The sequence below is a fragment of the Melanostigma gelatinosum genome, assembly GCF_949748355.1.
Source record: "Melanostigma gelatinosum genome assembly, chromosome: 19".
Taxonomy (NCBI): Eukaryota; Metazoa; Chordata; class Actinopteri; order Perciformes; family Zoarcidae; genus Melanostigma; species Melanostigma gelatinosum.
In genome coordinates, this window is record NC_136652.1 from 9,393,941 (window position 1) to 9,409,067 (window position 15,127).

General features: G+C 42.7%; 1 protein-coding gene across 1 annotated transcript in view; it reads left to right on the forward strand.

Moving 5' to 3' along the window:
• Positions 1-15,127, forward strand: part of syne2a (spectrin repeat containing, nuclear envelope 2a) — a gene marked incomplete at its 5' end in the record, with an annotated part of 83,876 nt that overhangs the window by 14,077 nt on the left and 54,672 nt on the right. The window contains 20 exons of the mRNA XM_079291148.1: positions 434-549; positions 1,638-1,767; positions 1,860-2,743; positions 3,120-3,278; positions 3,384-3,531; positions 3,735-3,893; positions 4,481-4,648; positions 4,783-4,884; positions 4,995-5,207; positions 5,417-5,622; positions 6,626-6,733; positions 7,520-7,631; positions 7,927-8,096; positions 9,635-9,950; positions 10,196-10,360; positions 10,545-10,874; positions 10,993-11,129; positions 11,312-11,441; positions 12,995-13,106; positions 13,809-14,560. Coding sequence (XP_079147274.1) covers positions 434-549; positions 1,638-1,767; positions 1,860-2,743; positions 3,120-3,278; positions 3,384-3,531; positions 3,735-3,893; positions 4,481-4,648; positions 4,783-4,884; positions 4,995-5,207; positions 5,417-5,622; positions 6,626-6,733; positions 7,520-7,631; positions 7,927-8,096; positions 9,635-9,950; positions 10,196-10,360; positions 10,545-10,874; positions 10,993-11,129; positions 11,312-11,441; positions 12,995-13,106; positions 13,809-14,560 — 4,617 coding nt within the window. The remainder of the gene's footprint in view (positions 1-433; positions 550-1,637; positions 1,768-1,859; positions 2,744-3,119; positions 3,279-3,383; positions 3,532-3,734; positions 3,894-4,480; positions 4,649-4,782; positions 4,885-4,994; positions 5,208-5,416; positions 5,623-6,625; positions 6,734-7,519; positions 7,632-7,926; positions 8,097-9,634; positions 9,951-10,195; positions 10,361-10,544; positions 10,875-10,992; positions 11,130-11,311; positions 11,442-12,994; positions 13,107-13,808; positions 14,561-15,127) is intronic.

Genomic DNA, 15,127 nt, shown 5'->3' on the forward strand with positions numbered 1-15,127 from the left:
AAGGAATAATCCTACTCATGTTACTTTTCACCTCTTGCTTTGGTCCATATTTGCAAACCAGAACCTCACGAGAAAAAGTGTGCATTTTCCTTCAGTTTATTATTATTATCAAAATTGTGCCTGTGGAGCTTTGATATTTGAATTTGATTTGATGTTTTTCTGTAACCATTCCAGCAAAATGTTAACACAAAGTTTAAAAAAACGACCCTGAAGTAATCTTATTTACTTCATACATTGCATTTAAAGTTGCCTTTCCTTAAGTCTTCCTGGTCAGAAAAAGGCTCAGCCGTATCATTGGCTGTGACTGATCTGTGCGAGACACAGCACCAGCTGCAGGGCACTAATCCTCAGTAATTGGATAGCTTTGCTGGCTGTTCCATCTCTTCCTCTTGTCTTCACTGGACCGTTTCGATGCAACTCTACCATCTCCCAGGTGGTTGTCCGGGGTAACACTGTGGAGACCAAGCAGGAGGCAGAGTGGACCGTCATCCCAGGGTCAGCCGCCCCCCCACAGGAAGAGCACTCCTCCGGACAGGAAGTACTGGAAAGGTATGTGTTGATTTCTCAGTTCTTACATTTGTGTTGTGTGGAGGACATTCAGCATGTGGAGTAGAGTTAGACCTGACCGATAAGCACAATAGAACATAATCCGAAATTTAAATCTCTCATTTCTAAATCTTTTCAACAAATGTTTACAATTTATGTTTTTCTTGCCTGTAACAACATAGTCACCAACAACATAAACACAAGGGAGATGAAGTTGATGTCACAGATGTTCCCATGCAGCCTTTCAGTGTCAGAGAACGTCATATTGAAACAATGTGTAAATCTTTCCCTGCAGGTACAGAAAGTCCTGCTTGATATTTCAGTTTCATCTCCAGAAGAACAAGCAACATTTGGAGGAGTTTATTTCAGACCCTGTTACCATCTCCACCCTGCTGAGCCAAAAGAAGCAACTGCAGGCACGTTAAAGCACCACTTCATAATCATATTCAGCAATTGTTTGATACCAGTATCATTTCACATTTTCAAATCATACTCATAAAGCTGTTTTTCACGTGTGCTTCTCTGCATCTTGGTGCTTTTCTACAATCTAAAACTGCTGAGCAGTTTGTTTTTTTCTCACAAGGTCAAACTGCACCATATGAAAATTGTAACTTTGAGTGCTTTGTTAATACGTTTCTCCTCAGCAGACTTTAAAACAGGAGACAGAGGCTCTGTGGTTTGAGTATGAGCGCCAGTATACCCAGCAACCCCAGTTCTCCCATCTGATGACCAGGGAAGATCAGGGTGACGTGGAAGGAGACTGGGAGCAGCTGACTCAGCAGTGGAGAGGACAACAAATGTGCCTCCAGAGCAGGTACTGTGCACCTCTCAGATCAATGATGATGATGATGATGATGATGATGATAATGATAATGATGATGATGATGATGATGATGATGATAATGATAACAGGATTATTGGTTTCAAAGTCTATTCTTGACTTTGAAAACACCTTTTTCTCACCTCAATGTCCATTAGTTGTTCTGGAGCTTTCAATTGTATTATATGATCTTTATCAGCAGATGGAGTGAACTAATAGTTCATATTTTAGTACCGTAGATAATAACCACTTATTTTTGACTTTTTGTCAGGATGATATCTCTGGAGAATACTGCTGATCTGATGGCACTGATCACAGAAAAGCTGGACCGGATCATCGGAGAGTCCGTGGACATCTCCTCCTTCACCTTGGCTGATCCCAGACTGGTATCTGATTTAAAGGTACATCTATACGTCTTTTTCAAATAATTAACACTTAAATTTAGAGAGTCAAATGTGGAAACTTAATTATCAATCCCTCTTGAATTACCCAGGAGATGGATGACAGACTGCGGTCTGAAATGAGAAAGTCAACAGAGCGAGGCACTGACGAAAAAACACAGGGGCCTGAAGCCACATCCCCTTCATCCCTCTGCCAGGCTTTCCACAACAGTGTCCATCATCTTGAGCAGCTCAGACGGCGGCTGGCGCAAGTTCAGTCAGCTGCCCAGGCTCTGGATCACTTCCTGACCACAGTGAGGGATGTCAGGGCTGAGATCCCAACCCTGCTGGCAAACCAGGACCCCAGCAGACAGCCAAATGAGGCAGATTGGGAGCAACAGACACACTCTTGGCAGGCAGCAATGCAGCAGAGGTTGCAGACTGCCGCAAAACAATCTGATAGTGTTGACAGCACTTTAAAGGCAGTGGGGATGACTCTGACCATGGATGGAGCAGCAGTGATGTGCCAGGATGTGGTGACGTCACTGTCACAGCAAGCCGTGAATGTAGAGAAAGAAGTGATGAGAGCCAAGAAGAGGGAGAGTAAAGAGGAGTTATTTCCAGTGGGAAGGGAGCATACGTCAGAGATACGTCAGACAAACACCGGGGATGATTCAACACATCAGGGGGCAGCAGAGGAGCATGAGTATCCCACTCCAAGTAGGACGGAAGAGGAGGTTGGGTTGGTGGCCAAAAGGAGTAGGCTGGAAGGAGATGATGATGTTATAAAGTCACAAAGGGAGGAAGAGCACAAGGCTCAAACACGGACGTCTGACGGGGATGTCTTAAAAGCTGAGGACCAGAGAAGAAGCAGCAGCCCAGTTAAGAAAGAGGGAGAAGAGAGGAGAGTTGCCTTGTTAGGCACTCTGAAGGAGATAAGGGAAGCAGCTGAGCTGCTGAGGTTACAGGAGCCCACCCTGCCTGCTCTGCAGCACAGGTACAACACTGATCTGGGCCCAAGAACAAATAAGCCTGAGTGTTTATTAGACTTCAGTCCATCGTATTAACGCTGTGAATCATGATTTCTCTCTGAACTTAAAAGCTGTGTCGAAGAAACGTTTTGTAGATCTCATATATACAACAGATATATTTCTGTATCTGCTTGTTGCAAGATGCGTAAAGATGCCATGTTTTTTTAAAGCTGCACCACAACATATAATAATTATTATAATTATCATTATTATATTAAATACTATTTTGGCATTGTATATTATTTTATTTTTTCCAGCACTTTCTGACTGATGTGCAAAAACAATATGAATGGTAAAAAAGGTCAGACACAAGTACAGTAATGATAGCTTCATCTCCTGCAGGACACGTGCATTGACAGAGCTGGAGAGTCATCTTGCTGGCCACCTCGCTGAGCTGCAGCACATACGAGATGAATCCTCACAATCAGGAATCCCTGAAGTGAGTCAGACCAGAGAGGGGGAGGACGCCTGGGAGCAGGCGACAAAAGCTGTAACTGAACGGTAAAGGGAGCAGTGCGAGTCCTTTTTATGATCTACTTCTATGTCGAATTTGAGTGCTTTGTTGAGTTTGGCGCATGTGCGTGTTGTGTTATGGATCACATGCAGGCTGGAGCAGTGTTACGCCCTAACAGAGCTGCTGAGGAGGTTTCAGAGCATTCGTGGGGAGTTGAGTGGGACACTGCAGAGGGCAGAACGCATCCGTGAACAAGCCTCCTACATGGGGAAAGACAACCTGCAGAGACTGCACACCAAGGTACCGTCTACAACACTGTTTAATTGAGGTGATTAAGGAAGAGATTTGTTTTTTTAAGTACACTTACTAATAAAGGTCAGTCAACATAGACCAAATCATTTGTGTGTCACTGGTAAATCATTGGCTCTGGTTCTTCGTCTGTTTGGTGTGTTTTATATAAATTGTGTGTGTGTGTGTGTGTGTGTGTGTGTTTGGTTACACAGGTCCAGGAAACAAAAGCAGAGCTGAATGGTCTCGGGGACCGCATAGAGGAGGTCCGCAGTGTCTGCAGGAAGCTTCACACGCATCTGTGTCAGATCCCAGAATGCGTCACCATCCCATTTGAGGACGAGGCGGATGCTCTCATGGACCGCTGGCTGGACGTGAGTCACTTTAAAGTTCCAACTCGCCATTTCTCACAAAACTTTATACATTTGCTTATTATTTACTACTTACTATTATTGGTTCCTATGTCGGTAAAATATTTTTTTGTTTGCTTTTACAATGAGCAAATACATTTCTATTTTTTTCTTTTTGCATCACAGAATATTTTAGTTTTGCTTTGTTATTTTTGCCTTTTTGTAAAAACAAAATCTTCTTTTTTCTTTGCTAAATTGCATACATACTGCCATCCTTGCTCTGCTGTTTACGTATGGGCTTTCAAAAACGTCTATCAGGGAAGAAACATGTTTGTCAAACCTCTCATTGTAATTCAGTTTGAGACGAATAGTTTTTCAGTTGATATCTTTCTGCTTTTCTTGCAGATTATACAGAGTTTTACATACTGTTATCAAAGCAGGATTTGCCAGGCAAATAGTATTTACCCGTGTGTTTCATGCGTTGCTGCTCCCATATGTAAACTAAAGCATCGTATAGTAGATCATTACCATTGAAAATGTCTATTTTCTAAGGTTTTATTCTGAGTTTGGTTGTACGTTGTCAGCATTCATTGCAACTCAAATCCTTGCAGATATCAGAAAGAACAGATTCCCACCTGGAAAACCTACACCGTGGCCTGACTCTGTGGGATGGCATCATCCAGCTGGGAGCAGAGGTAGAGCGCTGGACCGCTAATAAACTAGCAGTATTTGCTCAGTCTCCGTCCTTCCAGACAGAGGAAGACATCAGGGCCTTGCAGGTAAAACTACCTTCCCGTTTCATTCCTAAATGACACACAGGTTTGGACCTGTCTGCTCCATCTCATTGGAAGTTAAAATTTCCCAACATTTCTAAATGTTTGAACAATGATCATCTCCCTGTACATGCCTCCAGAATGAGATTGTGACCCAAGAAGAGAATATGGAGTGTTTCCACCGAAGAGTCGCTGAGATTCAGGCCCTGCTTCAAAGCAAAGAGCCCCCTCTGGAGCTGCAGGTATACGGCGTGAAGCTTTTGTGTTGAGGATGCGAGTGTTTCAGGCTGAAATGTTGCTGACAGATGCAGTTGATCTGACCGTTCTCTTGATTGGTTTTTGTTTTGTTGAGGTTGTGGGGACCCAGATAAGGAAGATGATGAAGCAGCTGAAGGAGCTTGTTTCTGAAGCTGAGGACGTTTACAGGCAGATGTTGAGGCAGGTGGCTGCTAAAGGACAAGTTACTGCCAGGATGGCTGAATGCTTCGACTCCCTCCAGAAGATTCAGGACTCCCTTCTCACTCTCAGTGCTTCAGAAATCACAACAGTTCTTGCAAAACTGAAGGTAAAAATGTATTTGTTGTGATGTGTCGCAACGTACTACACACTTGTACAATGTTCTGAGAAACTTTTATTTCGATTTTACTTTCTGTACTATGAAAATAATTTGAGAGAAGCTACAATTGATATCATTTTAAATTTCAACACAGTGGCTCTAAAGTTGCTGAAGCTTTAAAAAGCGAAACACTAACCGTAACGTATGTTTCTCTGAAGGATCTACTTTTTGAGCTGAAGACGCAGGATGAGCAGGCAGAGAGTCTGCTGGAGGAGCTGCGTGGTACGGCCTCCATAGCGAGTCCAGACAGCCGGCAGAGTTTGTCTGTGGATGGGATTCGGCTGCAGGATAAAGTCAGAAACACCCACCAGCTCTTCTCTGAGGTGGAAGAACAGACTCAGAGGAATATCCAGGCTCTCGACAGGTAACAAGTTCAAGTGGATCATGTGTCAATTCAACAGTCACGTTATATGCACAGAAATGTTGATTAATGTCTCTTCTTAACCATGTAGCATGCATACAAATATTTAACACAACGAGCATAAGAGCGTTGCTAGGCAGGTATTTCTGGAGCGTGTTCAGATGCTTCCTCTGTGTTTTTTTCATCTAATAGCCTCGCAAGTTATTTTAAGTCACATGTTTCATGGTTTATTGTCATTGTACAACAGGGTTGCATCCAAAAAAAACGATATTGTATGTGGAGATCACATCGCATGCCGGTTTGTAATGTTTCCAGTATGATGCTCTCTACTGCTTCTCTGTAAAAGTTAACGAGGACGTGGCACGGGACTTTTGCCCTCTTCAGTCTCCTTAAGAAATACAGATGTTTAGGAACTTTCTTCTCCAGAATGGAGATGTGTGATGACTGTGTCAGGTTTTTTGTGATGCTGATTCCCAGACACCATTCACTTGCTCCACCTCAGCTCCTTTGATGTAAACAGGGATGTGTGTCACAGCCTCCTTTTTCTAAAATCCTCAATGAGCTCCATGGTTTTCACTGATGTTAAGCAGTAGGTTGTTCTCTGAGCACCACTCTGCAAGATTATTTGTTCCCTCTCTATTTAAAGCCTCAGAGTTGTTTTATAATCCTGAGGAGGGTAGTGTAATCTGTGTTACTGAATATTCGCGGTAGCTGGATGGTGTATGAGAGATTGACTCAAAATAAACTGCGGCGCTCATGTTCTTAGTAATGCGAAGGTGTGGCTCATGTTTGTGTTTTTAAGTTTATGGATAACAGTGAAGGACGAAGGCACAGAGGAATACAATATGAAAATAAGACAGCGGGACGAGTTCAACTTGTTTTTCTGAAGTCTTTACTCTGCAGCGGAACCCTTTTATCACCATGTCACTTTAAGCTACAGTGTAATGTGCACACAGTACATATGAGTGTGTGTCGTGCCTGCATTTACACTGAATGTGTTTTGTAGGCTGCAAAGCGAAGGTGAGCACTTGGAACAATGGTTGCAAGGCGTTGAGGGAAAAGCAGCAAAGGAGGATGATCTTAGTCTCCTGCAAGAGGACGCACTTCAACAAAGGTAAACTGTTTTCTGATTTCAGATCTATGCCTTCTAGCTCTGTGTGGAATTTAGCAAGTATTGTCCAAAGGTCTGGAGGTCTAGACTCTTATCAGGCTGTGTGCACTCTTATATTGCATGTATTTGGTTTGTAGTGGGCTACAGTTGATATTATCACTTAGTGATAGTAACATCTAACAAAAGATCGCAAAAATAAAAGGACAGGATGCACATGCAAATATGATCAGTTAGACCCAGGAGGTTGAAGAAAGTAGTAGAACCTAGAATGTAACGTAGCACACTTAAACAGCCTGCAGTAGTTCAATGGTGGGATTTATGATGAGTCAGGAATGATGGAAGTTGTAAAGCCTGTTATTCCGTGTCGACGACTGACTCATCCAACTACATGACTGTTTGTTGTCACACAAAAGACTGTAAAGTTTGTAGATCGAGGGTATAATGAATGACATTTTTGGCAACTTATAATTGATCCCACTTTTTTAATTTAGCATAATCATGTAACCCTGGTTAAACACATTGTTTGGCGAGATAAGCAGCAGTACAGCTTTAAGTGTCTACTTAAAAGTTGGCCGTTTCAGAGACTCCCTCGTCCTTAATACATTGTTTTAAACTTTGTTCATTATTAATCGGTGAATTTCTTATCTTCTTTTCTTCTTGTACTTTGTGAAACAGCTGCACGTTATGACCTTCTTTTCTCTCTTTACTTATTTAACATCTAGATTGTTAATCTTTTTTTTGTGTGAATAACTGAGCATCAACATTGGCCATGTTTTTTCCCCCCTGCAGGGTAAGAACAGAAGCCCTGGATCAGCTCGTGTCATCCTTACGAAGCAGCACATTTAAGCAGCAAACTGAGAGCAGCAAACTGTTGAAACGACACCATAACTTTCAAACCAACGTGCAACGTGCTGCGCAAAATGTATATGTGTTATAATAGACTTATATGTTATAATAATTATGTATTTTTTATACTGGGTTCTCATGTAGTTTTAAAATGACAGATGTGTTTTATGTCATACAAGGGTGTGGCCACAGGGATCTCTTGTTTCTTTAATCTACATGTGTTTCTACTTGTATAATACGGGGTGTCCATTGTTCAACAACACGCTCTTCAGTCCGTGCAGTGAGCGACTGGTGCGGTGGCAGTGTAGAGTGTTAAATAACTAATCTGTGAAAAAACCCCCCGATTTCAGGTTGAAGCAAATATGGCGGCAGAGGGGGAGGCTCGCCTCGAAGAGCTCAGAGTTACTGGAAATCGTCTGAGCCACAGACTGTGTGATGGCGACGGCCTGAAACAGGACATTCAGGGAAGCGTTCCGACAACAGAGGAGCAGTGGAGGGACCTTCTCCAGTCTTATCACAGGTGAGTGGAGCCAGATAAAACCTTTTTTGAGACAGGCTTGTTTCACACCCTGACGTATTGTGCTGAAGTGAAGCTGTGCCTGGACATGAAGGACTTATTGAGTTCTCACCTATCCGTTTACTAAGATGTTGAGGGAAATGGAAGCACATAATGCACACATCCCTTCAGCTAACTTTTTCTTTTCGACACTTTCCCAACTCAGTTCTGCTTTGCCTGAGAGACAGCTTTTGCTCTCTTTTTACCTCTGAAATCCTTCTACTACCAGTCTCCTCCTGTCAAACCGCTGATGCTTTGTTCCGCAGTAGGCTGTGGTATAGTTCATCCAAACCCCTGACACCCATGCTTTACCTGCCTTACAAAATCCCTGTGTGCAAGTGCTGCGAGACTGTTGCCTCTGTACTCCTTATGCTATATCTCTAGACACTTACAGTCTCTTGCTTTTGCACATTTAAACTCTCTCAAGCTGGCGAGGTAGGGACCTCCAAGATACCTTTTCCATACAGGGCAGAGTTCTGCACAGGTCTGATTGTCAAGACCTTCACACGCTCCAGCATGGCGCCCCGCCACCCGCACATACTGTACGACCAATCAGCTTCGCCACCGAACCCGACCTGTCGACACAAACCACAAATCCTATAATAACCATGCGCTGTCCAAATTATTTGTCTAGGCTGCACATTTTAAGTGATCATTTTGGCCATTTCATACGTGTGATACTTTAATACTAGGGGTGTAACGGTACGCATATTCGTATTGAACCGTTCGGTACGAGGCTCACGGTTCGGTACGCATGACGAACTGAATACGTTTGAAAAAAAAAAAAAGAAAAAACTTTTTTTTATTTTTTTTTTAAACCTTTATTTAACCAGGTAGTCTCATTGAGATTAAATATCTCTTTTGCAAGATGTAAGTAACAATACTACATAACATTAAGGAGCAGTTTTTGTTTTTCATGCTTATGTGTTGCTAAGAAGACACCCCAGAAGATGGGTCACTCAGGTATAGTTCCATCATTGTTCAAAGTCAAAGAATAACTTTATGATGTTAGTTGTGATGAATAAATATATTTTAAAATAAAGTACATTTCTCTGGCATTTATAGTTTTCTACTGTACCGAACCGTACCGAACCGTGGCTCCACTGTATCGCACCGAACCGAGCCGTGAATTTTGTGAACCGTTACACCCCTATTTAATACTGTCATTTTAGTATGACTTGCATAGAGTTGCATCATATCACCTGCCTAAACCTTTACCTTGTTTCTCTAACACAGTTCTATGTCCATAAAAAACAACTCCTACTTGAAAGCACTCCCTTTATAACAGAATGCACCTTGATTTCTCTGGCACAACCTTCATCCCAGCCCACTTAGTTTGTGTTCAACTTGACAGCCTTTTGGGACATGATGCTGCTGTTGTGATGTTTGTCAGGTCATCCATGTAAGCCCTTATGGGTGGTAAGCGCTGCCCCCCCCCTGAAGCCTCTGTTTTAGTATTGCATGAATTCTGAGTGGTCTCTTTGTTTTTCTTGGTGCTTCAGGGTTCCGCAAGCTGATCCAGACCTCACCTCCTCCCACCTGGACCGAAGACAGCAGGCCAGCTGCAGAGTGGAGGAGCTGCAACAGAGAACTGCTCAGCTCCCTACTTCATTCCCCTGGCCCGGCTCGTCCGAGCGCAGACAAATCTGCCATCTAGCCCGTCAACTGCAGGATGAGGCTGAATCCTTGAAAATAACTCTTACCAGCCTGGCTGAACAGAGGAGGGAGATGGCTGAAGGAACCAGCGACGCCATCTGGAAAGATCCGTCCTTGGCTGAGCTGGAGACCTGCTGTTCATCACTCATGGATGAGCTGAAGGTAAAACTTTTCATATAGTACAGTTATTCCCTACCAGGGGTACTCCACCAGGGCGTACTTCTGCAGTTGCAAAGGGTAAATGGACCGTCGAATCACATATGAACATGACAGGTTGGGTGGATGAACGGATGCTCTGGCTGATCCGATGGGATGAAGGAACCGCCGGATTCATATAATCACAATAAGTCTGTGAAATGATTTATGGGCCGTCTGACTGTGGCTTGGTGTGCTTGAAATGTCCACAGGGAGTGTGTTCCAGCCTGGAGGAAGGTGTTTGTAATGAGGAACATTTTGGCCAGTCACTGCAGGGCTGCCGCCATAAATTGACATCCCTGCAGGAAAGGATGTCAGCCTGTCAAGCCCAGAAAGAAAGCTCAGCTGGACTCATCACTGATGCACCAGCTCTGGAGGTGAGGTCCATTCAGTAAACTGACCCAATGAATCACGAACAAGCTTCTGATACATTATTTCTATTTCACATTTCTTCTGCATTGAAATGGACATTTTTATGAAGAGGATGGAGACTTTCCCAACACTAAGCCACCATTATTGTATTTGTATTTATTTTCATCTGTCCATCTCTCCACTTTCCAGGCTTTGCTACAAGAAGTTACCGACATGGAAAAAGAACTTTTACAAATTGTAACACTCAAGGACTCCATCACAGCCAGCTCCACAGCCGAGGCCCAGGCCAGCCTCTCCCAGCAGGTCAGCAGCCTCCAACACCAGAAGAGGGCACTAGACGATAGCATCAGAGGAATTCTGGCACCGCTCACAGAAAACAGCAACCAGAGAGTTCAGCGAGTGAAGGGAGAGGTCACCTGTGTACAAACGGCTCTGAAAGACCTGGCTGAAAATCTGTGTGGGAACTCTGAAGTGTTGCCTGATATCAGTCAGCTCAAACAGCAGTGGCATACAATACAGGTATTTTTGAAAGATCCTTTTTAAGATGTTGCTTTCCCCCCCCCCCCCCCCGAATAACAGTGTATAGCAAGTTAACGGGGAAATATAGAAGCATCAAAAAAGCATTTTTCTCCCTCAGGACTGTGATACCAGGCTGACAGAGTTGGGTGCAGGAGTTCACGACCTGCAGAAGACTGGAGGGTCCAGCAGTACACGAGAAATCCTTCCTGCAGATGTCACTTTGACTGTTGATGCAGTTGCTAAAGACCTTGACAGGTATTGTACTCATTCCTCATTTCAAAATAAAAAAAATGTATGCCACAGTATGAAGGCAGTCCTCTTCTGCGGGATTATTTGGGTAATGAGAAGTTGATGGAAAAGTCATTTTGAATGGAATTATCTAAAAGATGATGTTTCTCTCTCTCTCTCTCTCTCTCTCTCTCTCGTTCTCACTGTAGCCTCACGTCCATTTTTCTGAAAAAGAAGCAGGCGTGTGCAGAAAACACAGCTAACAGAGTGGGACAGGTCATCAACCAGCTGCAGCATTGGAGACAAACCGTACAAGCTGAACTATCATCACCCAGCCAGGTAACAATGTTCATACAGTGTTCTATCAATCTGTTTATTAAAACCCAGCATATTAACAAATATGCACATTCATCAAACAAGCTCAAGAACACTTTCTTCTGTGCCTTTTTATAAATCTTCAGTTGTATTATTTGCAATAAACTGATGGCTGAACGGGATGGCTGGCCCTGCTATGTCAATAAAACACGGGAGAGCGACTTCATTCTCTGCGCATGTCGTCATTACTGCACGATATCTTTCAGCCATGTTTGTGGCTCTCAGTCACAAGTTTATTTTTTAGCACTTTCCAAAAACATTTTGGCACTCTAGTTTTCACTTTACATTATTCAAACAGCAATAAATGTTGCATTCATATTCATATATTCTATAAATATGGTAAAATAAGATTGGTTCTCAATATTATTACTTTTATGTTCCACATGATATACAACAGTGTAGCCTGGGGCTCATAGAGAAATACAAAATAAAAACTCTAACATGCTCAATTTAGGTCAGCCCTACATGCGGTTGTCTGTTGTTTCCAACCTGGCGAACAACAAGTTCAAGTGGGTAGCATCCACAAATAGAAAAAGAACAAGCCATCCAAACCCATCTTAGCCTGCACTCTGTGTGAATACCAAACGAGTACATTTTGCTGTACCGGTCATTAGACAAAAAAAAACGATGATTTCTTACCCATTAGGACTTTTATGTCTTTTGAAGAGCTTTCCTTAAAATGTCAGAGGTCCATCTTTAATCCAAAATAAAATGACAAGGGGAACATCGTCTCTTCTGTCTAGGACATGGTGAACATAATAAACTGTGCTCCCTGGGAGGATGGGGCTAATTTTGTCCAGCTTTGGCATTACTAAAGATCATAAACATCTTGTGACTCATTTTTACATGAGCTTCACCGTCTGCTGCTGCCAAAACAACTGAAAGCTTAACTCCAATTCCTGTTTTGCCAGTCTTTTTTAGTGATGGTCTTAGTATGTACAGTAATTATAGTGATGTTGATGAAATATTATGACAACCATTTAGTTATGGCAAAATTAAAAAATATGTACATTTTCAGTTTTGATCTAACCATTGTATGAACTAGATAAGGTTTGGGCTTCATTCATATTAAAGGAAATATCTCAAGAACTTTAGGATTGATGACAATGACATTTTGTACAGACATTCATGGTGCCCAGAGGATGAATCCTAATGATTTTGATGATGCCTTGATTTTTCATCCAGCCCCACCCCCTGTCAGAATGTTCACATATCCTGTGAAATATCGCTACGTCTATTTTGTCACAACACTTTTTACAAACATTCATGGTTTCCAGATGATATTTCCTAAAGACTTTGGTGATTCCCTGACCTTTCCTCTTCTACACCATGAGGTTAATATGTGTGGTTTTAAGTGAAATGTCTTAACAGCTATTGGATGCATTGCCATGCCATTGTGGGTACACATTCTTGTTGCTCACAGGACAAATGATGTAATATTGTTGAATTAAATTCTGAAATATAGATTATCTGTAAAAAGGTCTTTTTTAGAGTTAAAACTGTCTGTGCTCTCGTAGGCAGCTCTTGATGAGGGGTTGTGGCTTCAACAAGGGCTTCGTGAAGTGCTCACTGAACCAGATCTTCTTCTCAACTGTCTGGGAACAAAATTAACAAAGAAACTGGAGACAAGTGCTTCAGATGCTCTAAATGAAAGCACATCTGTACTCGAAACCTTATCCAAATGCCTGGTGAGTTTCAGAATTGTTACATACACTGTCATAATGATGATGATGATGAAGAGATTCTGTGGTTAATAGTTTTGTTCAATTTAACAGGTTTCACAAATCAATGCATATCGTTGTGAAGTGGAGTTGGACAAAGATTTGCCAGGCAGAGTTGTTGAAGAAACTTTTAGAAGTGAAAGTGAAGCTTCACCTGATAAAACTCTGGCCGCGTGTCCTCCTTCTTCTTCTTCTGCAATAAACAGCAAGGAAAACGATCAGAGTGACAACAAACCTAAAACCAAAGACACTTTGGAAACAACCAAAGAAGATGTCAGTAACCAATTCTCCTGCGCAGAAATCCGAGATGATACTGGCACATTGGACACTGATAGCAATCCTTTAAGCAGTAGGACACTAACTGGAAATAACACTTTCATGTCAGACTCGCTTCCTACTCTCAACAAGAGTTCCGTAGCTCGGCGAGAGAACACTGAACCATTGCAGGAAGACGCTGCCTCAACCCAGGACTCAAAACTGTCACTTAAAGACACAGACAATATGAAAGAAATCAATTCAGCACAATGTGTCACACCTCTGGTTAGATCCCCATCAACAAAGCCTGACGATGTCCCCATTTCTACCACTGAAATTTTGTCTCGACATCTAGCAGCCCAATCGGAGACATTTAAAACAGTTCCTGATGCTCAAGAAACGGAGAAATACTGTGAGGACATCAGTGTGAGGCCAAATAAAGTGTTCACAATAGTGTTGGACATGGAGACAACTGAGTTCCAGCTACAGCACAATGTTGGAGCCAGCAGTCCAGATGTACTCAGATGTTCACAGGGGGCAAAGGTTTGCGATGCACAGCTCACAGAATTTTCAAGTATTCCTGAGAAGAAATGTGGAGTCTTTACAACATTATCGAGTCCTGAATCAGTACGTACAGAATTGGAGAATATAAAGTCTACAAGTGCCACATTTTTGTGCAAAGAAAAGTCAGAAAGCCATGAATTCATGCATAATGAGGTGGTGCCTTCCTCCAAAGCGTGTGGTCCTGTTGCTGAGTGCCAGCTCACTGGTGCACATGCAGCAGAAACAACATTTCCGGATGTCAAACAAGGGGAGACGACAGATTTCTGTCACGCTGAAAAGCAAACAATGAGCTCAGTCTTGTGCACTGTGGAGGTAGATGCTTTAACTGCAACACAAACACCTGCTGGTGGCGATAAACAGCTCACTGTTGCTGACACTGCACAGAGTGCCGGTACAGGACAGTTGCAGGAGGCAGAGGGAGACGGAAGTGACCCTGAAAGCCTGGAGTCCAAACTTTCCAAAGTGCCAAAAAGACGAGTCAAAGCTACGCCGCTGTTTGAAGAGAGGGAATGGAAGCTGCCTGCATCGCTGGAGGACACTGAGGTGAGAAAGAGACAGGTAGATGTCAAATTAAAAACAATAGATTTTCTATTTTCCCTGCATCAACCTTTTTTTCTTATTCTTTTTCGAAGAATTTTGCTTTACTGTCTTTTAATGCAGTGGTTCCACACCTTTTTGAATTGTGACCCCTGAAAACAATGCCATGTCTTCTTGTGCCCTTTATCATCCGTTGCTAATGTCCACCACTAGTTCCACCAAAAAGTGATATTTCCACTTGTTCCTAGTGGCCTGAAGACTTCAAATTATACAGTAGATCACAAAAACAGCACAAGATTAAAAGTGTAGCTCAAATTAACTTGGTCTTCACGGGGTGCCATCATGTCCTACTGCATTAGTAGTACATAGTGGAGACCTAACCGGAAATGAGAAGGCAGAGAGAGAGGACGCGCAACTAAGGTCCACGCTGGACTCAAACAATGGAAAATTGCGATGACATGGTCAGTTGCCAGTAGACCTACTCCACCAGGACATCCCATAAAAGATCCTGACATATAACATGATAAAAAGACGTACATTTTGAAAAGCGATACAATTGGTGGCTGCTCTCCA